This window comes from Indicator indicator, assembly GCF_027791375.1.
Source record: "Indicator indicator isolate 239-I01 chromosome W unlocalized genomic scaffold, UM_Iind_1.1 iindW_random_scaffold_48, whole genome shotgun sequence".
Lineage (NCBI taxonomy): Eukaryota > Metazoa > Chordata > Aves > Piciformes > Indicatoridae > Indicator > Indicator indicator.
The window spans coordinates 298,870-325,785 of NW_026539062.1; the positions used below are offsets into that span (position 1 = coordinate 298,870).

At 44.8% G+C, this 26,916-nt stretch overlaps 1 protein-coding gene across 1 annotated transcript in view; it reads left to right on the forward strand.

Annotated features, from left to right (window-relative positions):
• LOC128979898 (zinc finger SWIM domain-containing protein 6-like) overlaps positions 1 to 26,916 on the forward strand; it is a 276,472-nt gene that overhangs the window by 183,565 nt on the left and 65,991 nt on the right. The window contains exons 3-4 of the mRNA XM_054398296.1: positions 3,935 to 4,083; positions 4,825 to 4,975. Of these exons, the coding sequence (XP_054254271.1) occupies positions 3,935 to 4,083; positions 4,825 to 4,975 (300 nt within the window). The remainder of the gene's footprint in view (positions 1 to 3,934; positions 4,084 to 4,824; positions 4,976 to 26,916) is intronic.

Sequence of the window (26,916 nt, forward strand, 5' to 3'; positions counted from 1 at the left end):
TCTGATAGACAACTTCAATTTTCCTCCATCGATTTCTACAGTTGCTATTCCAAAAGCCCATTTGTAACCCTTAGGGTCTTTAAAACGCCCTTCTCTCAGAAAGTCAATTCCCATAACAGAAGGTGCATTAGGTCCTGTTACAATAGTATGTTTCTTCCACTGCTTCCCAGTTAAACTTATATCAACCTCTATCTTAAACAACTCTTGAGATCCACCAGTGACTCCCTGAATAGTTATAGATTCTCCCCCTTGATAATTTGATGGCATTATGGTGCACTGAGCTCCTGTGTCAACCAAGGCCCTGTACTTCTGAAATTTTGAAGTGCCAGGCCACTGGATGTACACATCCCAATTGATTTGTTATCTCCATTATCCCTTACCTCCCCCTGGCAGAAGGCAGGGCACTCCTAATTGTGGGGATTACATCCATATGTACAGCTGGCACAATGTCCAGCACCAGAATTAGGATCACTGTTGGAGCTACTGGAGTTGTTCTAGGAAACTGAGGCAGTGACACCTACCCTTCTGGCATTGTTACCTTGGGCTCTGCCACTCTGCAGCTCCCGTTACCTCCTGAAAAGATCAGAAGTTGGTTGACCATCCCATCTGTTCATGTTCTCACCAAACTGATCACGCAGACTTATCCAGATACTGCCACGTGAGTACCTCTACTGTCTGTTTTGGTTTGACCTATTCTGGAATGGCCTTCTTGGAGGACGTCTTTTCCTGATAGCTGAAACTTGTATCCATCTTGAGGAAGAGGAATCAGCATCATCCCCCTTCATCAAGTTGGATATGGAGGTTTTAAGTTCCTCCTTCAGCTCTTTCATGCAATTCTCAATCTTTCCAGACAATGTTTCAATGGCTGAAATCAAAGAAGTACGTGCAAGACTATCCTCCAGTTGTCTCATTTGGTCAGTGAAATGGCCAACAGTAGGAGGCACTCCACCATAATTTCTTGCCACAATTCTGCTTGCCAGAATAGTAGCATAATTAGGAGGAGCAAGCTTAATGAGCTTTTTGGCAAGGCCTGTTCCAACAGGAATTTCTTCAGGATTCAGAGTCTTGTGATCTCCGTACATTACTTCTCTCACAGCAAACTCTCTTAGACACTTGATTCCCTCATCTATTGTGGTCCAAGGCTTAGGGTTCCATGGTAAATCATCTCTGCTGGGGTACCTCAGCAGGACTGCCAGTAAAAGGCATGCCCACAGAGGAACTTTACCAATGCACTTTCCTAGATGCCTGTCTATGCCGGCAACCTTTGGGAGCATACCCAACTGGGAGGCCGACTTGTCACCTACCACCAACGCTGGGGCTCCCGTATCAAAACACCTGGCTAGCCAAGACAGGACTGCCTCAGTGTCTCCTCTGATATAATCCTTCCTCACATGTCTTATTTCCTGTCTGGGTGCATTAGCTGACTATATGTCATCCTCATCATCATCGTCATCATCATCCTGAGGTCGCTGTCCCCATACTCTTCCTGTAATCCTCCGTGCAATCTCCTGGAGTTCAGAGGCACTTCCGGCAGTTGCTGATTTACCAGGGTCTACATCCTGACCTACATCTCCATCATCCATGTGTGGTCTCAAGAGGTCTGCCAGAGTTTTAAGGCTAACCTTCTCTTCCTCACCAGAAGGATCTTTCTTAACAGAGGGACCCTGAACAGAATGACCCTCACCTCCTTCTGCACCTTCTGCACCATCTCCTGCACCATCTGCATCTCCTCCTGTGGCTCCTTTGCGCTTTCTGGTGATAGTGGCAACCAAATTTACTGGGTTGGCTTTCACATTTGCAGTAGAGTTGGCAGGAGCAGAGGGAATCTGTGCAGATTCGGCAGGTGCAGACGGATTCTGTGCAGAGTCAGCAGTTGCAGAGGGATTCTGTGCAGGGTCAGCAAGTGCAGAGGGATTCTGTACAGAATCCACAGGAACAGAAGGATCCTGTGCAGAGGCAGTAGGTACGCTTTGAGATCCTGCAGCTGCTGCTGCGTCCATATCGGCAGCAGAGGGAGGAGGAGGAGACTGTGCCTCGTTAATGGTGCCTGCCTGCACAGCCGTGTCTGCCTGTGCCGAGTCCTCCAGTGCCTCATTAATGGCGTCTGCTTGAGTAGTCACGGCTGTTATCTCAGATTCTGGCACGCTTCCTAGGCCTTCTGGCACAGATTCTGCAGCTACTGCTGCTGGCTCTGAGTCAAGGCTATCGGCAGCTTTCTCACAAACCTTAACTGTGATTTCCTGGACACTGTAATCAGAATCAGAACCTAATTCCGAATCTCTCTGAGCTTTGCTAAGTTTCCTCTTACGTCTATGCAGGTTGCAAGAGTAAGTACCTTTATGTCTTTCTTGATACAGTGCTATCAGCAGCCATATGATTATTACAACAAGAACTAGGTTCAAGATTAGCATAAAAACCTATTTAGGATTCCACTGGTTCACATAATCCTCTGCAAGAGGAATAGCAAACTCAAACGCTTCTGCTGGCAGGTTTATAGTTGAGTTACCATATCTCCCTAGCCCAATAAGACCACAACAGAAATCAACAACATTTAGTAACTTGTTCTTAACCCAAAGAAACGACTTATATGCCACATATCTCACAATCTTGTCTATCATGGAGGAAATGGCCCATCTGTAGACAATCACACCGATAACAGAGGAAATAAAATTACTCAGAATCCAAAACAGCTTCGTTTTGCTTCCTAATCTGAGCAGAAATAAATCATACAAGCAATCGCCCCACGTTGGGTGCCAAAAATAAAAAAAATGTGTCAGTGTGAGCTGAAATTCCCCCCCCCACCGACAATAACCAGGCTAGCTCAGTCTGGAAGCAAATGAAAAGCTGTATTTACAAGCAGAATCTATAATCTATGATGAAATGCAATGAATATGTACAAATATACAAAATTCACAACATTTACATATATATACAATCAACAGAAAAGCATAATCAAGTTCCCTTTGCTTCCCCCCAAAGGGGACCTTTCCCAAGGGGCCTCTCTCCCAGGGGCCTCCCCCCAGACCCCCCTGGCAGGAAGCAGTGTTAGCTAAAGCAGAAAAATTGTTAAATTAGCTCGCCAGGGTCAGTGTGTTATCTTCAGTCAGAAGAGAAGAAACAGGAACCAGACAGCCCAGCAAGCTGCCCCGACTGCAGATTGCAGAGTGCCCACTTTGTTTTGAGTAATAGTTCTTAAACATTTCTATCTCTCCAATGGAAGTGTTTAGAACAATCATTATTTTGCTTTCTTACACCCAATAGTGACTTATCTACATTCTTTCGCTTTTTCTGCTTGAACTTTGCAAAGAAAAATTAAAAAGACAGTTTCAAATCATCACACTCTAGGCATAGAAAGACTGCAGCGAGGTTCTGGTGTGCGAGCGGGTGCCAGGAGTGACTTAGGCTCACAGGGCTGCAGCTTGTGCTTGCAGCGGGCACGGTTCTCCCCGGGGCTTGGCTCACCCAGGCTTTTGTCCCTTCTGTACGGCTAGTCTCTCTTCCTACTGACGGGGCTTTTACGACATGCTGGGCTGGCTGGGCTTCACGGTCAGCTTTCTGCAAAGACTTCTTGCCTGCTGCGTGAAGGGCTCAAGTCTGGTTCCGGTTAGAATCTGTGATAACTGCATTGAAATTTAACCTTCTAACACAAGCTGTTGATAAAATGTAAACAGTTATGGAAGGAATTTTGTTTTTTCACTAAATAGGGAAGCTTAGATGATGAATCTTAGTTTATTTATTAATATGATTTAAAAGTAGCCATTTATAAGTACTTAGGTCTGTAGATCTATTTTAAACAACCTTTAGATTAAGGTCAAGACATCCAAAATGGGACAGTACACAAATCCAAAAACCTTTGCAGTAATCTTTTCCCCATGACCCACAAACCTCTCTTCTTTATATAGAACATAATGATTTCTCTTCTTGCTGTTTGCAGGTGCTCCTGACCCAACAGCAGGTGCTAGCATAGATGATGAAAACTGCTGGCATTTGGATGAGGAACAGGTCCAAGAACAAGTTAAACTCTTCCTCTCCCAGGGTGGATACCATGGATCAGGGAAGCAGCTCAATTTGCTTTTTGCAAAGGTATGTTGAGTATTCTAAACCTTCCCTCTTTTCTCTCTACCCACTCCTCTGGCTAGTCCGTACTTAGAATCATAGAATGCGTTAGAATCCATTGAGTTGGAAGGGATGTTTAAAGGTCATCTAGTCCAACCCCCCTACAATAAGCAGGGATATTCCCAACTAAATCAGGTTGCTCAGAGCCCCATCAAGCCTGACCTTGAATGTCTCCAGGGATGGGAACTCCACCACCTCCCTGGGCAACCTGTTCCAGCATTCCACCACCTTCATAGTAAAGAACTTCTTCCTAATGTCTTGTTCACATCTTACTCAAAGTCCTGTTGTCCTAAAACAAAACAAAGCCTTGGGAACACAATGGCAAGTTAATAATGCAGTGGAACACAGTCTAAAGTGTCTTGAGATCAGTTTAAGGATATGAGGTAACGTTTCAACTGTCTGCAGTTTTGCTGTTTTCTTCCTACCCCCAAAATGTTGGAGAAACCTGTAGCAATGATGCTCTTGCAGCAGCTTGCATAATACACCTTTGGATTACTTGTGGAAGAAGTGTGTTTGCAGAGTTGCAATGGGATACTGAAACTAAAAATTGTTGTTAAAATTGGGAAGGCAAACTTTTTTTTCTACTCTGAAAAGTTTGACAAGTCATATTTCTTATTTAACAAAGATGGACTATTTGATAATGCAGTATATTGTCTGTACTGTGGTTTGGGTTTTTTTCAAGTTTGTATTAATAGACTCATTTCCTAGGTGCGAGAGATGCTAAAGATGAGAGATTCAAATGGAGCTCGCATGTTGACGTTGATAACGGAACAGTTCATGGCTGACCCTCGTCTGTTGCTTTGGAGACAACAAGGAACTGCAATGACTGACAAGTATAGGCAGCTCTGGGATGAATTGGGTAAAAGTATAGACTTCAAAATCATTTAGGTGTTCATGTATATAATGAAGAAACAAGTACCTAATTGGAGTGGAGAAAAACTTTCTTTTTGTACTAGATAAAGCAGGTTAGAGTTTTCTGCAGGTTTGCTTGTTCAGTTAAAGTTGGGTAAGTATATAAGCCATGAGCACTAAACTTTAAAGGTTAAGGAAGAAATTAATTCACAACTAGAAAGAAATAGAAGGCAAAAAGAGAAGATTCATTAAGAGTACAAGAAGATAGCAACAAAGGAAAGCAGAAGTCCAATACTGAGCAGGAAAGGAGATTGACGTAGTCGGCAGGATGCACAGCAGTAAAATATTTTCCATAACTGGGAATACAAAATTACAGCTCCAGATTTGGAGTGGGCCAAACAAAATTGGCAAAACCCAAATTGCATTTTTGCAAAACTAAATTAGTTCAGCAGCGAACACGTTGTCCTCTTGACATCTTGTTTTATACAGATGCAGGAGGGAAATCAAATTTTTTGACCAAAAAGTTTTCCAATGGGAAAGGGAACAGGTAAATTCAGAGGCATTCCACAATTCATTCGAGTTGCACATTGGAAAGAAACCATGTCTGCCTTCAAGGCACAAGGACAACCAAATGCTACTTTCAAAGCATTCAGGGTATACAACCCATGATTCTCATTCTGCTTGATCAAGCTGACAAGCAGAAGCCAGCTGATTTTAATTCAGCAGACGCCCAGCACCAGGCTGTGAGCAACGTCAGCTCAACCCCCAAGAGGGTCAGGGCTACCAAACCGGTTCTGCAAGTCAAACCAGGGTCCACACCCCCGAGGCAACGGCGAAGGGGCGAAGCCATCATCAGCTTCAACGACCAGCAATCTCCTCAACAAAGGTGAGATCCTTCGACCCGACCCGGCATCGCTAGGCAACCTCCACACCAGCAGAGAAAAAAAGCTTCCAGGACGGGACAGCCCAAGAGGAGCAAATCGGGAAACAAAACCTCCTGCAACAAGAAGCTAGTTCAGCTCAATACCTCGCACAGTGTCCCAGCAAGGAAACTCACCGTGGCCAACAAGGCACAGAAAGCACCAGATTCAGGACGCAAGTCCAACTCACCGCAGCATTACCACAAGCTGTGGAAAAGCCAAGCTGCTACCGAAGCCATCGAAGTCCACCAGCAACCCGAGAGGAAAACCCCACGAAAAGCTGCACACACCAAATTCGAAAAGGTCTCCAAAGGGAGAGAGTTCCAACGGGAACCACCACAGCCCCGAACAGGGGAGGAACACCAGCGAAAGACACACACCAGCCGTAAAGCAACACCGTACAGCCAGAAAAGAGAGGAACAACGCTCTTAAACATCTCCTTCTATCATCCTGGGCAGAGACACAGACACTGTCCCGGAAGAGGACATCCACACGGTTCCTGAATTGCAGCAGAGGAAAGGCCTAGTGCAATCTGCAATCACTTTCTGCTCAACTCTTTCCCAGAAAAGGAGAGGTATCATCCCTCACCTCAGTGCTGAGGAATTCCTGTCACTACAACAGAGTCCATTTCCATCAGGGGGGTGGGACAAAGGGAAAGCTTCACAAACACCTCGAAAGCTCCAGTGCCACACGGGAGCCAAACTCCATCACTCGGTCAAAGGGGTGGTGGGAAGTTAACTGAGAATACCAACATGGGTTCAGTGTAAATACTGTTCCACACTGCTTAGGCAGCACACTTGGTTAGCATACAGTTAAAAGTTCACATACTGTCATAGTGCATAAGGCATTGTAACTCACTAGCATTTGAAAGTATAACCTACTAAGATGGTACAAGCAACCCAACCCATACGGGATAAACCTTACCAAGAGTAACCAATACTTGAGGCTTACACTTGCCCATGGGCAAGGGGGTGGTATTGTAGTGAAGGCATCATATGCCCAGAATTATGCCCCCAGATACCAGCTAACTTGTCCCAACATGTCTTGGGTAAGTCCCCCCTTCCACCCTCCTTTCAGGAGAGGAGGACAAAGGCCCAGGCGCCAACCTGTCTCCTAAGGGGTAAACAACTGCATGCATCCATCTCATGGCATGCTTATGCTCTTTCCATCCAAGGGCATAATTCTAGCTTCACCTATAGGTTGAAGTAAGTTATTGATGAGTGTGCCCATTGGTCAGATCCAGCCTTGAGAATATATAAGTATGACCCCATTTGTTTACTACTTTGGTCTCTCCGTTTGCTTTCTCTCGCTTTGGCCGAGGCACAGAAGCTCGGCAAAACCCAAGTCCTCTCAATCCCACATGCAAGCGCACTAGAGGCCTCTGCATACGGACAGAAGCCAGCTCACCTAGATGCTCGAGGAACCCACAAAGGAGATCCCTTTGCTGATACAGAATCTCAGAGTCGTATGCCCGAGAGAGGGTGAGATCAAACCCAGTTGAAAGGACTGAGGAAACCCCAAGAGAGGGTAAGCAAAGCCCAGTTGAAAGAACTGAGGACAAACCCCGAGAGAGGGTAAGAAAACCCAAAGGGGGAAGGACCAAGCCCGAGCCAGGAGGTCCAGATTTGCTGCAATCTAATTAAGTAGCCATAAGCAGCCATAAGCAGAAACGCATCTTGCGTAGCCCCCGCAGTTTGCGGGAGAGAAAGGGAGCCGCCTACTGTCACCGCTCCACAGGCCCTAAGTTGTCAGGGCAAAGCACCCGGGATTTCCCCGAGGGAAAGAGAGAGCGAAAGATAGCCTCTCCATTGAAGTCAAAGGCAAAGACTGCAGCATTGTAATTTAAATGGAAAGCAGGCGCCGAGATTTGGCATGAGTCAGCTCACCTCGAGCCAAGCGAGGGGGAAGCAGCGCTTCACTGCACCCCCCACCGAAACCAGCCTACTGGGAACCGTCACCTGACCCGGCCCCGCTGCACGGAGAGCCGATCCTCCGTTCAGGGAGCCGCTCCAACCCTGCAGACCTCTGGAGGAGAAAGCAAGCCTTGCCCCCACCCGCAGAGGCGGGAGGGAGAAAGAAAGTCGCCGCCCGGATGGGACCAGCCCCGGGCAGATAAGCAGCGAGCCAGCATAATCAAGCAACTTGCCTCGCTACACACAGAAAGACAGAATGTATCTTTCCATGTGTACAACATTCAGTAACATTCTATTCAAAGCGCCCGCGCATAGCCATGTGATATTTCTAGCTTAACTTGCCTCGTGATAGCATTATAAATATCTCTGTATATAGTTGCAAGCCACAAGCGTCTTGTAGAGTGTCCATCTAGTGGACAAGCGGTGGAACTGCACCCTTTCGTTCCCTTAATTAGAAATTGACTGTAAATATTGTAATTTGGTATAATTGTATATACTGAACTAGTTATGGCCTATATTGTTACAACCGTGCATCCGAATCAATATATATAAAGTGATTAATCGAATATTCATAATTATAATAATTAATGAATAATAATTTTCATATTTCATAATTCATAATTAATAATCACCATCCTCCATCCCTAATCCCCCTCTCCACGACAGAGATCAAACAGTGGGCTATAACAATTAACACTGCTTTACCGGAAAGGTCAGTTGTGATCAAATACATGGCTTATACAACAGAGAGAGGAACACAGACTGAAATAGGAAAGGTATATTTAAACTGGTAACATCTGAAGACACTTGCTCTAAAGTGTTCCAGAAACTCACTGACAGAGTTTTGTACTGATGCCTCACAAGTTCTCAATCTATAGGAATTTGTGGTTGGGAGAGGAAATATAAAACAACTTAAAAGTAAATGTCACCAGTATTTTAAAGGTGAGTAACTGAGTGGAAAGAATAATAAGTAACCACCAGCATTGCTTTCCTAGGTATTGGAACAAGCTACTAACCAGTTGGTATGTACACATATAGATGATTCTTCAGATCATTTTTTATTGCTTTTATTTAAAATACAGTGGTAAATCTATTTTTTTAAAATCTAAAATATAATTCACTGAGTGTATGAGTGAAGAGATTAATGTGTATATCTTAGCTGTAGTAAGGTTTTGGATACTGCCTTGGAGTCTTTCTCAAAGCAAGTTGAAGACACAGCTGAAATGGAATTGTCTTGTATTTCATGGAACTTGCAGTAGTTACCTGTGCTCTCACTCAATCCAGAAGGACACTTCAAGTCTAGACTTTCAGGAGTCTGTCTTGAGATGTGTTCTGGTCAATATTGCTATTCTTGACTTATCTGTCATGGAATATTAAAATAAATATATATATTTAAAAATAACCAAACAACAAAAAAACCCACACAAATCCCTCAAAAAATACCCCAATCAAAACCCGACAAAACAACAACCCAAAACTTACTGATGACACCCCTTGGGGACAATATGTAAACACTGTGGAGAACAAAACCAAAACCCATAATGTTCTTGGTATGTTTTAAAGGTCCAAAATCAAGCTAAATGAGATTAAATCCAAAAAAGGATAACGTTTCATTTAGAAAGGAAAAGTCAAAGCAAAACTGATTGCATGTTGTTTGGTGGGGCTAAGACTAGATCTAACCTGTTTAGCATAAATTATGTTAATTCTGAATGAAGCATTAGTCTAATGAAGCACTGGCTATCTATGGTTGATATTCTAGACTGCTGTGGTGGAAAGCCTTGATATTAGAGCAGGCAGATCTCTGTCAGAGAGTATAGATATAACTACTTTGCCTTCAAGTATATCAACACTTTAGGTATGTAATTTTTATGATGCCTTGATTTGCTGGGGAATAATGCTTTTTGCCAAGCTGGACATGTACACAGCAAAATTGTATCCTACCATACTAAAAACTGGAGGGTCTCCTTCTTCATTGCTTATGTGGGTTGAGCTGGTAGGTGGTGAGAGAAGCAGAAATGTGTTCTCCATCTGTTACCTATAGGAGTCTTACTACATGCTGCCAATAAAAAGTTCTTGTTAAATTTTCTTCTTGTTTCATCAGTTCCATATTAATGTCATCTTTTTGACAGCACCTATCTGAAGGTGGAATCTCTCTGCCTGTAGCATCAAATAATCAATATTTGAGATTAATGAAATTGATTAGTTTACTTCTGTTCAATCAGAATTGTACTTGCCACTCCCAGAAAGCCACAATGCAACCTCCAGCCTCACCACCTCAGCTACTCCATTTGCAATCTGAGGCAGGCCCTATTGTTTCAGTCCTGAACTACTCTGCCTCCTCTGAATGTATTAAAATATGTTGATCGTGTACCACTGTTTCAATTGCAAATAGATTTCACACTTCAGGTGTGCAGTAGGCTAATGGTAGAACTTAACTTGGTTCTTCTACCTCCAGCTTGTGTTTATGTTGCTAACCTGTCCATGTCTTCCCTACAGCAGTAGGATTCCTTCCACTAGTGATTAGAAAGTTCCTTGAAAATTTCTGTTAATGGATGAATCTGTCCAATTTGACATACTTTGTGTGAAAATTTGACACTGCTGCCATGTTTTTGCTAGGATTTCACCTTGAGTTTCACTCTAGTTAGACATCCCTTTTTCCAAGTGAAACATTCATGTGAATGTGCAAAAGTTGAAGGAGGCTTTAAGAGAGACCAGAATTATGATAGCAAGCTACAGAAGGAAGAGCAGAATGTCCCTGGTGAACCTTGATTTGTGCCAATAGTGGCAGAGAACTTAGACATTGAATTTAAAGAGGCAATGATATTGTTAAGTTCTAAAATAATGTTGGTTTCATATCTTGTCATCTTTTAGGATGTCAGAGAACTAAAATATCAGTGAAGGGAGTGATATAGGCCTTTGCATACTTAACTTTTTGTGTTGTCTGTTCAGAGTAATCTGAGTGGCATTTATTCATCTCTATTTTAAAAAACGCTTTATCTATGGTCTCATTTATTTCACAGATAGCAACATCATAGTTATGGAGATTTTTAGGATGCAAATATAGGCTATGATTAATAAAGGCTGGCTTGCTTGCACTGGTATGTATGCTGACTGCCAACTGCCAACTTAATATCTTCTTGCTTGTCTTCAAGGTGAAGAAAGTTCACATAATTTGCATGTTTCAAAACAAACAATTCTAGTATATTTCCTCCATTTTCATATTTAAGAACAGGTTAAGAGGGAAGAAAACTGTTTTTGTGACTCAAGGATTAGTTTCTTATGGAACAAAAATATGATAGCTGTGTCATGGTATGGTAGTTTTATGTTAAAACTAAAATATCATTTTCATGCAGAGTGTGGTGGTTTGGCCCTTATTGGAGACCAGATGCCCACCAAAACCACTTTGGTCAATTTGGGTCAGCTGATCCAGCTGTGTCCCCTCCCAAGATCTTGTCCACTCCTCAGCATACTCTTGGAGCAGGGGAATGTTGAAAAAGTACAGCCTCAGTGCTTGGCTCAGCAGTAGCCAAAACACTGGTGTGTTATCAACACCCAGCTACATCACTGCAAAACATAGCTCTAGAAAGATGCTCTGGGGAGAATTAACTCCTGCTCAGCCAAACCAAATACAATCTCCACCCCTTATTCCATACCATTTGAGTCATGCTCAGGTTCCCCATAATTCAATACATTTAACCATCTCACTTGATTCTCATACCGAAATCCCTCCTTGCTAACACTCACAACCTAAACCATTTCAATACCCAACACACAGATTTATACATTTTGAGCAACTATCTCCAGTCCTTTAATAGAAAGATGTTGCTCTTCCATCAATGGGCTTCTTTTGGTCCTCCAGATGTTACTTGGGCCCTGACTGTACTGTTCAGGGCAGGAGAAGCAGGATATTCTACTGCTGGGAGCCAATACCAGCTTGGTTTCAGTCACTGTTGCACTCTTGTGTCTTGCAAAACTCATTCTTCATCAGTTCGGGTCTTTCTTACTGCGTCACTTCCTGCAACATACAACTCACATCCCAGGTATTTTCTCCCCAAGGTTAAATCTCCTTGAGGCACACACCAAGTCCCTCCATCCTTTCTCATTACCCACCAAGTACACCCAGGGCCTTGGGCAAAGACAATCCCACAAATGGGTTTGCCTTTCCCCATGGGAGGAGCAACCCACACTGCCTTCCCTAGCCACTTCCCCATGTGCACTACAGGGATCTTATCTCTTCCCACAGTGTGTAAAGGTTTTGTTTGGGCAGAACCAGGACAGTTAGCAGATTCTATGGAGTTAACCAGCCAAGTGGCTTCTGCTAAATTTGCATCCCCGTGCTTCTATGCCCCATTATCCAATGCTCTCAACATGTTCTTTAACAGTCTTTCAATCTTCCCAGAGGCCTGTGGGTGATAGGGAATGTGATACACCCACTCAATGCCATCTTTCTTGGCCCAGGAACTGATGCATTATTTCTGAAGTGAGTCCCATTGTCAGGTTCAGTTCTTTCAGGGGCACTGCATCACCACAGGATTTGTCTTTCAAGGCCTAAGATGGTGTTCTGGGCAGTGGCATGGTTTACAGGGTATGTCTCCAACCAACCTGTAGTTGCTTCTACCATGGTGAGTATGTAGCACTTGCCCTAGCATGTTCATGGAAGCAGTCTGATATAGCCAATTTGCCAGGCCTTGCCATAGCAAAAACCCAGCCACTGCCCTTTGTTCCAGAGAGATTTAACTGGTGGCTCTCTTGACTGCAGCACATATCCCACAATCATGTGTGACCTGCGTGATAGCCTCCATGGTCAGGTCCACCCCTCAGTCACAAGCCCATCTCTATGTTGCATCTCTCCCTAGATGTCCTGATATTTCATATGCCCTTTGAGCTACAAACAAATCACCTTTACACTCCCAGTCTAGGTCCACCTGAGCTACATCAATTCTGTCAGCCTTGTCTACTTGCTCGTTGTTTTGATGTTCTTCATTAGCATGGCTCTTAGGTACATGAGCATCAACATGACGTACCTTTAGTCACGTTTTCTACTTGAGCGGCAATGTCCTGCCACAATGCAGCAGTCCAGAGGGGCTTACCCCTGTGTTGCCAGTTGGTCTTCTTCCACTGTTGTTGCCATCCCCACAGGGCATTAGCCACCATCCAGGAATCTGTATAAAGATAAAGCACTGGCCACTTTTCTCTCTCATCAGTCTCTGGAGCCAGTTGTATGGCTTTCACTTCTACATATTGACTCGATTCACCTTCTCCTTCAGCAGCTTCCACTTCCAATGGTTTCCTACCACCCGACAGGATCCATCAGTAAACAAAACGTAATGCCATTCATCTTTGGATAACTCATTATATGGTGGTGCCTTCTGGGCACGAACCACCTCCTCAGGCAATGCTCCAAAATCTCTGCCTTCTGGCCAGTCCATAACCTCTTCCAGAATTCCTGGGTGGTTTGGTTTCCCCAGTTGAGCTCACTGTGTAATCAACGCTACCCACTTGCTCCATGTAGTGCTGGTCACATGATGTGTAGAGGGGATGTTCCCTCTGAACATCCAGTGCAACACAGGCAATCCAGGTGCTAAGAGGAGAGGTGCTTCTGTACCCACTACTTCTGAAGCAGCTCAAACTCCCTCATATGCTGCTAAGATCTCTGTTGGGATGTAGTGGGCTTCTGATCCTTGATATTCTCTACTCAAAAACCCTAATGGCCAACCTCAGGTTTCACCTTATGTCTTATGTCAGTGATTCCAAGTGAGACCATGCTCTCTAGCTGCATTGTAGAGGACATTTTGCACTGATGGTCCCATTCGGATAGGCCCAAGTGCTACTGAACGAGCTATCTCTTGCTTCATCTGCTCAAAGGCTTGTTGTTGCTCAAGTCCCCACTCAAAATGGTTCTTCTTTTGGGTCACTTGATATAGAGGGCTCACAAGCTGACTATAGACTGGAGTATGCATTCTCCAGAACCCCACAAGTCCTTGGAAAGCCTGTCTCCTTTTTGATGGTGGAGACATAGTTGCTATCTTGTTGACCACTACCATAGGCACATGACGGTGTCCATCCTGCCATTTTATTCCCAGGAACTGAATCTCTTGTGCAGATCCTTTGACCTTGTTTTTCCTTATTGTAAATCCAACCTTCAGAAGAATCTGAATGTTTCTTTTTTCCTTCTCGAACTCTTCTTCTGCCTTGTTGCCCCACACAATGATGTCATCAATGTATTGTAGATGTTCAGGGGCATTACCCTTTTCCAGTGCATTTTGGATTAGTCCATGAGAAATGGTGGAGCTGTGCTTCCACCCCTGGGGCAGTCAATTCCAGGTGTATTGCACACCCCTCCAGGTGAAAGCAAACTGTGGCCTGCATTCTGCTGCCAAAGGAATTGAGAAGAATGCATTGGTGATGTCAATTGTAGCATACCACTTGGCTGCCTTCGACTCCAGCTCATACTGGAGCTCCAGTATGTTTGGTACAGTTGTACTCAGTGGTGGCATCAATTTGTTCAGGTCACAATAGTGCACTGTTAATCTCCACCCTCCATCAGATTTCTGCGCTGGCCAGATGGGACTATTAAAAGGTGAGTGTGTCTTGCAGATCACCCCTTGGATCTCCACTCGATGAATCAGCTCATGGACAGGAGCCAGGAAGTCTTGTTTTGTGTGATATTGCCACGGATGCACTGTCCTGTTAGCAATTGGCACTTGTTCCTCAACCTGCATCAATCTCACAATGAAGGGATCTTCTGAAAGGCCAGGCAGGGTAGACAGCTGTCTGATCTTCTCTGTATTCACCATAGCCACACCAGAAGCCCCTTGGTAGCCCTTGGGTCCTTGAAGTACCCTCTCTTGAGGTAATCTATACCAAGAATACAAGTGGCCTCTGGGCAAGTCACAATAGGATGCTTTTCCCATTTGTCCCCTGTTAAGCTCACGTCAGCTTCTAATACAGACAACTCTTGGCAGACTTCTGTCACTCCAGAGATCCAGTTGCATCTAGTGCTTCTATGCCCTGATGGCATCAATGTACATTGTGCACTGGTGTCTACCAATGCCTTATACTTCTGTGGCTTTGATGTGCTATGGCTATCGAATCCACACGGTCCACTATACTCTGTCATCCCTTTCCTCCTTCTGGACAAAGGCAGGGACCCTCTACTCCTGTTCTTCATCAGAATACTCACTGTCTGACCTTGGTGGTAGCAGACCAGAGGTCCTCTCATCAAGATCAAGGGATGTAACTTCAGTTCTTCTCTGCCTGGAAAATCGTTGATTACCTTATCGAATCTCCACAACAGCTACCTTGACTGCCGCCGTAGGTGACCCCTTCTTCACTGCCGTCTTCCCTAACAGTTCATGCATGTGAGTTTCCAGTTCAGAAGTAAGTTCACCATCCCACTTCCTCATGTTCTCCCCCTGGTCACGCAGAAAAAAACAGTGCTCCACTTGGCATGCACCTGGAGCTCTCTTTCCCTCTGACTGGGGCGGAAGAGGACTTATTTCTTGGGGCACTCCTGATAGCTGAGGCACTGGCTTGTGGGGATGAGGAGGTGAACAGATTGTCTTCAAAATTCTGGAGCCAAGATGACATTGTCTCCACAGGTGGTGTATCCAGATCCATGTAATACATCATCAATAAGTTGTTAGAGTATGACGCTGGAGCACCTCAAATCACCTTTCTCCACATAGCCCATGTGCATGGGACATCCTCCAGACCTGTGAGGACATTTTAATTGTCTAGGTCACTGTATATAACTTCCAACACCTCTAATTCTCTCAGGCACTGGATGCCTTTATCTGCACTGTTCCACTTCCATGGAAAATTCGCAAGGTCTTCCTTCAACGGGTACCTTCCCCTCACGCTGGAGAAGAGTCATCTCCAGGGACTGCAAATACCCATTTCTTTTCCAGTTCCTTTCTCAATCCCTTGGTTTCTAGCAATGTGTCCCAGTTTTGGGACTTCTTTCCCTACTATCTGCTGGCTCTCAGCCCCATTATCCCAGCACTGGAGCAGCCAGGCATCAATTTGCTCTCCTGGCTGGCGGCTATAATCCTTCCACATGTATCTAAGTTCTGCTGAGGCCAGGGACTGGGTAGTTTCTGCCTCCTGTTTGATTTCTTTCACTCCCTCTGATCTCCTAGCTGATGGACCAGCCCCTTTATCAGAGTCACCCTCTCCTTCCTCCTCCCTTATTAATCGATGATATGGGACCTGTTGACCTTCTCATCCACTGTTTCTTCATTACTATAGAATCATAGAATCATAGAATCATAGAATCAGTCAGGGTTGGAAGGGACCACAAGGATGATCTAGTTCCAAACCCCCTGACATAGGCAGGGACACCTCACACTAGATCAGGCTGGCCAGAGCCTCATCCAGCCTGGCTGTAAACACCTCCAGGGATGGGGCCTCAACCACCTCCCTGGACAACCCATTCCAGGCTCTCACCACTCTCATGGTGAAGAACTTCTTCCTCACGTCCAGTCTGAATCTCCCTAATTCCAGCTTTATACCATTCCCCTTAGTCTTGTCACTAAATGATAGCCTAAAAAGTCCTTCCCCAGCTTTCTTGAAGGCCCCCTTCAGATACTGGAAGGTCACCTCGGAGCCTTCTTTTCTCCAGACTGAACAGCCCTAACTCTTTCAGTCTGTCCTCATAGGAGAGGTGCTCCAGCCCTCTGATCATCCTGGTGGTCCTTCTCTGGACACGTTCCAGCATGTCCATATCCCTCTTCTAATAGGGGCTCCAGAACTGAATGCAGTACTCCAGGTGGGGTCTCACCAGAGCAGAGTAGAGGGGGAGAATCATCTCCCTTGAACTGCTGGCCACACTTCTCCTGATGCAGCCCAGGATCTGGTTGGCTTTCTGGGCTGCAAGTGCACATTGACAGCTCATGTTGAGCTTCTCGTCCACTAGCACCCCCAAGTCCCTCTCCTCAGGGCTGCTCTCCAGCCAGTCACTGCCCAGCCTGTATTTGTGCTTGGGATTGCCTCGACCCAGAAGCAGGACCCTGCACTTGGCCTTGTTGAACCTCATGAGGTTGCCTTGTGCCCACCTCTCCAGCCTGTCAAGGTCCCTCTGGATGGCATCCCTTCCCTCCAGCATGTCTGCTGCACCACACAGCTTGGTGTCATCAGCAAACTTGCTGAGGGTGCACTCAATGCCACTGTCCATGTCACCAACAAAGATGTTAAACAAGAGTGGTCCCAGGACGGAGCCCTGAGGGACTCCGCTTGTCACTGGCCTCCACTGGGACATGGAGCCATTGACAGCCACTCTTTGGGTGCGGCCATCAAGCCAGTTCTTTATCCATCTCGTGGTCCACCCATCAAACCCATCTGTCACCAGTTTGGAGACCAGGATGTGGTGCAGGACAGTGTCGAAGGCTTTGCTCAGGTCCAGGTAAATGACATCAGTTTCTCACCCCTCATCTATTAAGGTTGTGACCTGTCCATAGAAGGCCACCAGGTTTGTCAGGCAGGATTTGCCCTTGGTAAATCCATGCTGACTGTACCAAATCACCTCTTCGCTATTCTTCTGTCCCAGTAGTGCCTCCAGGAGGATCTGCTCCATGATCGTACCAGGCACAGAGGTGAGACTGACTGGCCTGTAGTTCCCTGGTTCTTCCTTCTTACCCTTTTTGAAAATAGGAGTAATGTTTCCGCTTTTCCAGTCAGTGGGGACTTCCCCAGACTGCCAGGACTTTTGGAATAAAATAGAGAGGGGTTTAGCAACCTCATCTGCCAGTTCTCTCAGTACCCGTGGGTGTATCCCATCGGGTCCCATGGACTTGAACACTTTCAGGTTCTTCAGGTGATCACGAACCTGATCTTCACTTATGATGGGCAGTTCTTCCTCCTGGTCCCTGCCATTATCTTCCATGAGTCCAGGAGTGTGGCTGGAGGCCCTTGCAGTGAAGGCTGAGGCAAAGAAGTCATTGAGAACCTCAGCGTTTTCCACGTCGCTTGTGACCATTTCACCTGTTTCCTTTCTGAGGGGGCCCACACCTTCCCTAGTCTTCTTTTTACCATTAATATGCCTGTAGAAATTCTTAGTGTTCCCTTTAACCTCCCTGGCTAGATTCAATTCAAACTGTGCTTTGGCTTTCCTAACCAGGTCTCTTGCTGCTTGGGCAGCTTCCTTATATCCCCCCATTCTAGCTGTCCTTTCCTCCGCTCCTTGTAGAGTTTCCTTTTAAGTGCTAGCATGTCCAGGAGCTCCTTACTCATCCAGGCAGGCCTCCTAGCATTCTTCCCTGCTTTCCTCTTTGTTGGTATACATTGCTCCTGGACACAGAGGAAGTGATTCTTGACTACTATGGGGGCAATCACTATAGTTGCTGTTTGGGTCCCCACCTCACGTGAAGTTTGGGTACCTGCCTCAACCACAGTCCTTTGAGAGTACTGAGCTGTGGCTCAATAAGCACAGGCCAGGCCCCAATACAGTGATAGAAGTTGCTGGTTTTCATTGGGATAGGCAAGTCACCCTTCCATCAGGTGGCGAATCATTTTACCAGGATTACTCACTTCTTCTGGGGTAAAGTCCCAGGCTATGGGATGTGATAAGCATCCTAGGAATCTATCCAAATCCTTCCACACACCTTGCCACCAAGGGACCAGCTGCCTCAGGGCACATTTCAGTATCTCCTCACCCAGAAGCTGTCTCCTTTTATGCCATGATGATACCAGGTTCCACAAATCCCATAAATGCCAGTATAATACTGATCAGCAGTATTAAAGAGCTCACGTAAGGATGAACAAGAACCTTGGGAGCCTGTATAATAAAACCCTCAATATCCATCTCAGGTAGGGAGAAAGAGATTACAACCCCCCCAGAAAATAGCTCCCACAGCACAGCAGGGCTACCAACACCAGAAAGAGACACATAGCCATTATCTGAATCAACATGTTCAGCAACAAACTGAATGTTCCAAAACAAAGCTACATTGCCAGCAAGCTCCATGACCTGTACAGGAGTTTGCACCTTAACTATAGCAGACTTAAAGCAAAATCGCAGTTTTGTTATATTTCCTGGCTGTGGCAGTTTAGGCTGGGTGCCCCCTGCCACTGCTGCATGAGATACACCTCTGGTGTCCCAGGTACCCACCCAATAGGGGTGGACACAGGAAATGGCGTATTTCTACCCATAAATCCTGCGCCCTATAAAGCCATCTGCAGAGTCATTCCCTTCCTCTTTCTTCCCTCTCTGCTCCCATGGGAGATGTCCTCTCTTATCGGGTAATGCCGGGGGGGGGGGTATCTCAGGCCTTTAGGCCTGACTAGGCCTAATGCCAGGAGGAGAATGGAGGGGGGGGCAGTCTCAGACCTGGCCAGCCTGAGACTTGCCTAGCAGTGGGAGGGGGGGGAAGGAAGAGCTCTGAGGGATTGGGTAGACCCTCAGGTGGGAGGAAGGGAGGATTGGGAAGCTTTTGGGAATTCTGTGAGGGGGTTCTGTATGCTTTAGGATGTTCTTTTCCACTATGCTTTGTAGTTTGTAGTTCTCTGTATTTTCACCAATTGCTTTTCCATTTAAACTTTCCATCACTCTCCAATCCGTTTGCGTGTGTCATTCTTTTGTCCCTTTCGGGGCAAGAGATGTTCTGGCTGACCTCAAACCAGCACACTGGCCAATGAATGAAAAAGGACCTGGTTGTTTGGACCTGGCTGGGGGCCAAATGCCCACCAAAGCCGCTCTATCACTCCCCTTCTTAGATGGATAGGGGAGAGGGAAAATATAACAAAAGTGCAGGAGTCAAGATACAAGCAATTTAACAGGATGAAAAGTAAAAGCAATGGCTGCACATAGAAGCAAGAGTAAACAAAGATATTCTTCTCTGCTTCCCATCAGCAGACAATGTTTGGTCACTCTCTGGGAAGCAGAGCTTCAATATGCGTAGCAGTTGCTCCATTGGACAGATACCATTAACGAATGTCCCCACACTTTTTTCTTTCACTTAGCTTTTATATCTGAGCTGACGCCATATGGCTTGGAATATCCCTTTGATCAATTTCGGTCAGCTGGCCCAGCTGTGTCCCCTCCCAAGATCTTGTCCACCCTCAGGCTACTGTTGGGGGGAAAATGCTGGAAAAGTACAGCCTCAGTGCTTGACTCAGCTGTAGCCAAAACACCGGGGTGTTATCAACACCCATCTACAGCACTGCAAAACACAGCATTAGAAAGATGCTCTGGGGAGAATTAACTCCAGCTCAGCCAAACCAAATACACAGAGAAATAGTACAATATATTTAGAAATGAAGAATAATAGAATGGTTTGGGTTGGAAGGGACCTTAAACTTCATCTAGTTCCAACCCCCCACCATGATCAGGGACCCCTTCCACTAGACCAGTGTGCTTAAGGCCCTGTCCAACCTGGCCTTGAAAACCTCCAGGGATGGGGCATTCACAACCTCCCTGGCAACCTCTTCCAGTATCTCACCACCCTCACTCTAAATAATTTCTTTCTAATATCTAGTCTAAATCTACCCTCATCCTATCACTACAAGCCCTTGTAAAAAGTCCCTTTCCAGCTTTCTTGTAGGCCCCCTTCAGGTACCGGAAGGCTGCTATAAGTTCTCCCAGAGCCTTCTTTTCTCCAGGCTGAACAGACCCAACTCTCACAGCCTGTCCCCATAGGGGAGGTGCTCCATCCCTCTGATCATCTTTGTGGGCCTCCTCTGGAATCACTCAAGGAGTTAGATGTCCTTCTTATTCTGGGAGCACTAGAACTGGACTCAGTATTCCAGGTGGGGGTCTCATGAGAGCAGAGTAGAGGGGAAGAATCACCTCCCTTGTCCTGCTGGCCACATTTCATTTCTTTATCTTTTGTTACAGAGTATCCTGTAGTTAAAGTTTTACTTATATTTCCTTACCTACAAGTTGGCCTTCTGGGCTGTAAGAGCACATTGCTGGCTCGTGTTGAGTTTTTCATCAACCAGCACCCACAAGTCCTTCACCTTGAGACTGCTCTCAAGCCACTCCTCTCCCAGCCTATATTTGTGCTTGGGATTGCTCCCACCCAGGTGTAGGACCTTGCACTTGGCCTTGTTGAACTTGATGACTTTGCCTTGGACCCACCTCTCAAGCCTGTCCAAGTCCCTCTGGGTAACATCCCTTCCCTCCAGCAAGTCAACTGGACCACACAGCTTGGTGTCATGCACAATTTTGCTGTTAAACAACACTCATGTTGTTCCTGAAGGATTATGCCTACATTTTTTTACTAACACTTTGCTCCTCATCTAAAACGTAATTCTAAACTTTGAGTTTAGGCATGGAATCATTACAGACCAATTACCATTTTGCCATGAGCGACTAATGACTTGAGTGTAAAATAATGCTTTTTTTAAATTTGGAAAGCACTCTAATTTTTTCTGACAAAAAAAATATTCATCTCTAAAAAATACCTAGTTAGATTCTTTTAACCTTAACTAAATGAAGCTATTACCCATCTATATTTCTATCTCAGGCATTCCTTCCCTTTGCAATTAGAGAGGCAAACTTGTATGAATGGGATATGCCAGCTGTTCTAAATAGATTATCTCTGCTTAGAACTTAAGGGAGGGGAAAAAAGGACAAAAGTAGCTAGGAGTGTTGCAAGTATGCCCCTAGAGAACCCCTGATGCCAGATTTGGTGACTACTTCAGGGTTAACACGAAAAAGAATCACTAAAATTACATATTCTTTATAATTTTTGTGTTCTAATACCATTTTTCTGGTGCTGCATACTTTGTGCAATCTCTTTTCAGGATCCACTATGCAATAGAAGCAGTCACTTTTCCCCATATTTTATTGTTTTTCAAAAATGGTACAGTGATGCTCTAGCTTTGAAAATTGGGAGCCAAGCTTATATTCATACATACATGTTTTCTTTGTGGTGGGATACACCATGCTTTTTATCATTTCCCTTAGTCTTTTATTGTGAGACTTATGGATTGAGTGATAACTTACACATACTTGTGTCTACAACTGTGTCATTTACAGTAGACTGTCTTTACTTAATTGATAATCCTTTTCTTACTTTCAGTTTGGAATGGTCTGCCCAGGGCAGTGGTGGAGTCGCCATCCCTGGGGGTGTTCAAGCAGTGTGTGGACCTGGTACTTAGGGACAGGGTTTAGTGTTGACCCTTCATTGCTGGATCAAGGGTTGGAGTGGATGATCCAGTGGTGATATCAACCAGATATATTCTGTGATTCTGTTTGCTTAGTCTTAGCTGTCATGGTGTGATTGCCATACAGTTATATAGTACATGTGCCTTCAGTTCATGCACTTAAGGTTACATCTCTTTCTCAGAATAATATGTCAGCAGGTGCTGAAACTGATTTGTCTGTTGGACAAAGGGAATGATCTTGATTACCTGGCTCCACTTGCTTTGAAATAATCAAATGTTATTAACTTGGTAGCTTTGAGGTTTTTAATTTTTTAAGAAAGAGATGTGCATTAATGGGAAGAGCAAAGATATATAAAAAAGCATTAGTTTCTTGCATATTTTAATTTTGCAAATGAATGGATTGATCTTAAGTACATTAAAAGTAAAATTCCAAGGCAAAACCCAAGTTTCAGTTATGCTCAGTGTCCTCACCTCCACTAAACTGTTTCTACCACCACCACCCTCCCATTTACTGAAACAAGTACAATATAATGAGATTTATTAAAATTGAACAATGCTTAATCTCTTAGGACAGTCTGTATACATTCCTTGCACTTTGGCTTCATGAATACATGCATACACAAGATGTGTGATTATTACAGCACTTTTACAGTGACTGAATACTTCTCAATGTTTTTCATTTTCATTTTAAAATCTTTATTAGTGTAAAGGCATGCTTTTCCTTTCTCCCTCATGAATTCAGAGGTCTACTGAGAAATACAAAAATATTGATGTTCTTCCTGTATGTACAATGCATACATCATGTGAAGCAGTAATGTAACCTATTTCTTTGTGGTATGAGACAAATTAAAGATTAATGAGAAACATGCATTTTTAAAAATAGGAATATCTGAACCAAAGGTCTTTTTTGGCAAAGCTAGCTTTTTCCAGGTCAAAAGGATTAGTGTTGAACCAAAATAGGCAATCCCTCACTGAAATATGACAGTTCTAACAGTCATTCACTTGTGAAATTAGTATCAAATTGCAGTCACAGCATGACTTGTTTTTCAGTTATCGTCTGGGGGGGGGGGGAAATTTACATATTGGTTTGTGATATTTTGCCACTGTGCTGTGAAGAGCTTCATAGTGGAAAGACATGGGTCACAGTCAAAGGATCCAAATGAGAACTTTAATTTGGGTTTATTTGGAGGGGGGATGTATCAGCCTTCTCAAATCCAGTATGAAAAAAGATCTGGGACAAGGGAGACAGGAAAAAGTGAGCTGTGTTAGAAAAACAGAATATGTAAACACAACATAACTCCTGAGTGTTTCTTCTGGTTTTCTTGTTTTGTTATTTTTCTCATTTAATGAGCCATTTGCTCATAGTGTAGGTAACATCATTAAATCTAGTCAAACAAGTAAACTTACTTGAGAATGACAAGAATATATTTTGGGAAATTTCTTTTTAGTATAGGCTGTTACAAACAGTAGTTTCCAGGCTGAAGTCACTAGCAATGGATTTAGATATGTTTCCCACAAATTAATTACAAGTAGCTGCCCTTCATTTTTCTTTAAGCCATGTCTGTAGTAAGGGGTGTGATCAGCATTTTCCCCATATAGGAGCTGTTAGGTAGAAAACAGAGAACCTCTTGTTTGAGGCCAGTAGGCCAGTGTAAGCTTTCAGGTTGGTGGTGACATTTAAGGTCCAGCTCATGAAGGCTTCCACTGAACAGCATCAGAGTGAAATAGGAAGAGTATCCTCTGGGCTCCTTCCGGTTGGCATGTGATAAAATATGGGCATGAGTGAACATTTTCCTCAGACTTTTCAGTGCTAGGAGCAGTACAGGAACTAGTGATTTGAAAGAGCCAGAATGGAGCAAATGTCAGAGGAGGAAGAGAAAGAAATGAATACAGGAAAATGCATGCATGCTGGGGGGGGGGGGGGGGGGGGGAAGAGATCACACATAAACACAAAAATTTGAAACACAAATAGGCTGAAGAGTGTGGAGTCATGGGCATTGTGCTTCCTTCTCCCATATTAGCCTTTGTAGCACTACAGCAGCTGAGCCTGAAGCTCTTTCTCTTCCCTTCTCAGTAGGCAAGTTTAGTCTCTCACTCTTTCTGCAGGGAATCGGGCAGCTGAGAAAACTGGACAAGATCTCAGATGTGTATGCACCTCACCTGGAGCAGGGTTGCAGTTGGCCTTTATGTGGTTTGTGTGAGGTTTATTAGAAATATACTTGTCCTTGTGATTCATTTGCATAAAAATAGCATGGATTTCTGAGACAGTGGCTGCTAACGATGTAGTTATGCTAGACTTAGTTTCCCTCTAAACCAAAGAAATTTTTAAAGGATTTTGGTACTTTGGAGTATCTCTTTCCTTTCCTGCCTCTTAGGTATACTACATGCATAGTGGAGCTTCTGAAGAAGTCAAATTAATTCCTTTGCTTCTAGTGGTGTTTCTGAGATGCAGAAAAAGAAAAGGCCACTCATTTTGTAGGAGCATGGTATAATCAGTAGTGTGCATTCCACTTTGCTTGATGATTGAAATATTTTCCACCTGTGGCTAAGATATTCCACTTTGCAAATCTGATTACAAAGTATTACATTTGCTTTTTATTTTTTTAGATGATGAGATGGGTACCGTATCTCTTCAGTGCCCTAAAGTAATATTTGATTTTGAAAATTAGTAAGCCAAGCATAACTATTCTACAAGGCTTCCCAATATGCTCCATCATCTGTTTTGTTTTGTACATTTCAAGAAATATAGTCCTTTTGTCTTAAGCAGCTCTGAATGCATTGATGCTTAATAATAAGAATGAGTTGTAGTGCCATTCAGAGGGACCTGGACAAGCTTGAGAGGTGGGCCTGTGTGAACCTCATGAGCTTCAACAAGGCCAAGTGCAAGGTCCTGCACCTGGGTTGGGGCAACCCCTAGTATCAATACAGGCTGGGGGATGAAGGGATTGAGAGCAGCTCTATGGAGAAGTACTAGTGGATGACAAACTGGACATGAGTCAGCAATGTGTGCTCACAGCCCAGAAGGCCAACTGTATACAGGTGCTGCATCAAACCAAGTGTGTCCAGTAGTTCAAGGGAGGTAATTCTGCCCCTCTACTCCCCTCTGGTGAAACCTCACCTGGAGTACTGCATCCATCTCTGGAGTTCTCAGAGCAAGAAAGATATGGACCTGCTGGGAGTGGGTCCAGAGGAGGGCCACAAAAGTTATCAGAGGGATGGATCACTTCTCCTATGAAGAAAGGCTGAGAGAGTTTGGGTTGTTGAACCTGAAGAAAAGGCTCCAGGAAGGCCTTATTGTGACCTTTCATACTTAAAGGGTGCCTGTAAGAAAGATAAGGACAGACTTTTTAACAGGGCCTGTAGCAACAGGACAAGGGGGGTATTAAACTAAGAGAGGGTGGATTCAGATTAGATATAAGGAAGAATTATTTTACAATGGCACAGGTTGCCCGGGAAGGTGATAGATACCCCATTGCTGAAAACATTCAAGGTCGGGTTGGATGGAGCTCTGAGCAACCTCATCTAGTTGAAGTTGTCCCTGCCCATGGCAGGGGAGTTGGAACTAGATTCACAGATTGCATCGAGTTGGAAGGGACCCTCAAAGGTCATCTTGTCCAACCCCCCCTTGCAGTGAACAGGGACTAGATCAGGCTGCCCAGGGCCACACTGAGTCTGATCTTGAATATCTCCAGGGATGGGGCCTCAACCACATGCCTGGGCAGCTTATTCCAGTATTTCACCACTCTCATTGTAAAGAACTTCTTCCTGATGTCCAATCTAAATCTACCCTGCTCCAGTTTAAAACCATTGCCCCTCGTCCTATTGCTACAAGCCCTTCTAAACAGTCCTTCCCCAGCCTTCCTGTAGGTCCCCTTCAGAGACTGAAATGTTATAAGGTCTTCCTGGAGCCTTCTCGTCTCCAGGCTGAATAGCTCCAACTCTTGCAGCCTGTTCCCAAAGGGGAAGTGCTCCAGCCCTCTGATCATCTTCATGGCCCTCCTCTAGATCCACTCCATCAGGTTCATGTGCTTCCTGTGCTGAGGACTCCAGATGTAGACACAATACTCCAGGTGAGGTCTCACCAGAGCATAGTAGAGTGGCAGAATCACCTCTCTCGATCTGCTGGCCACGCTTCTTTTGATGCGGCCCAGGATGTGATTTGACTTATGGGCTGCAAGTGTGCACTGCTGGCTCATGTCCAACTCATGTCCAACTTCTCATCCATCAGTACCCCCAAGTCCTTTTCTGCAGGGCCACTCTCAATTTCATCATCCTCCAGCCTGTATTGATATTGAAGATTGTTCCAACCTAGATGCAGGATCTTGCACTTTGCCTTATTGAACCTCATGAGATTCTTCGCAACCCACCTCTCCAGCCTGTTCAGATTCCACTGGATGTCATTCCATCCTTCAGTCTTATCAACCACATCACTAAGCTTGATATAATCTGCAAACTTGCTGAGGGTGCACTCACAGAAACATAGAATTGTCAGGGTTGGAAGGGACTTCAAGGAACATCTAGTTCCAACCCCCCTGCCATGGGCAGGGACACCTCACACTAGATCAGGTTGCTCAGAGCCCCATCCAGCCTGGCTTGGTGTCATCAGCAAACTTGCTAAGGAAGGGTGCACTCAATGCCACTGTCCATGTCACCAACAAAGATGTTAAAAAAGAGCGGTCCCAGTACTGATCCTTGAGGGACTCCACTTGTCACTGGCCTCCACCTGGATATGGACTCATTGACAGCCACTCTTTGGGTACGTCCGTCAAGCCAGTTTTTTATCCACTGAATGGTCCATCCACCAAACCCATATTTTACCAGTTTGGAGACCAGGATGTCATGCAGGACAGTGTCGAAGGCTTTGCTCAGGTCCAGGTAAATGACATCAGTTGTTCATCCCTCGTCTATTAATGTCGTGAATGTCTTATAGAAGGCCACCAGGTTTGTCAGGCAAGATTTGCCTTTGGTGAAGCCATGTTGATTATACCAAATCACCTCTTCGTTATTCA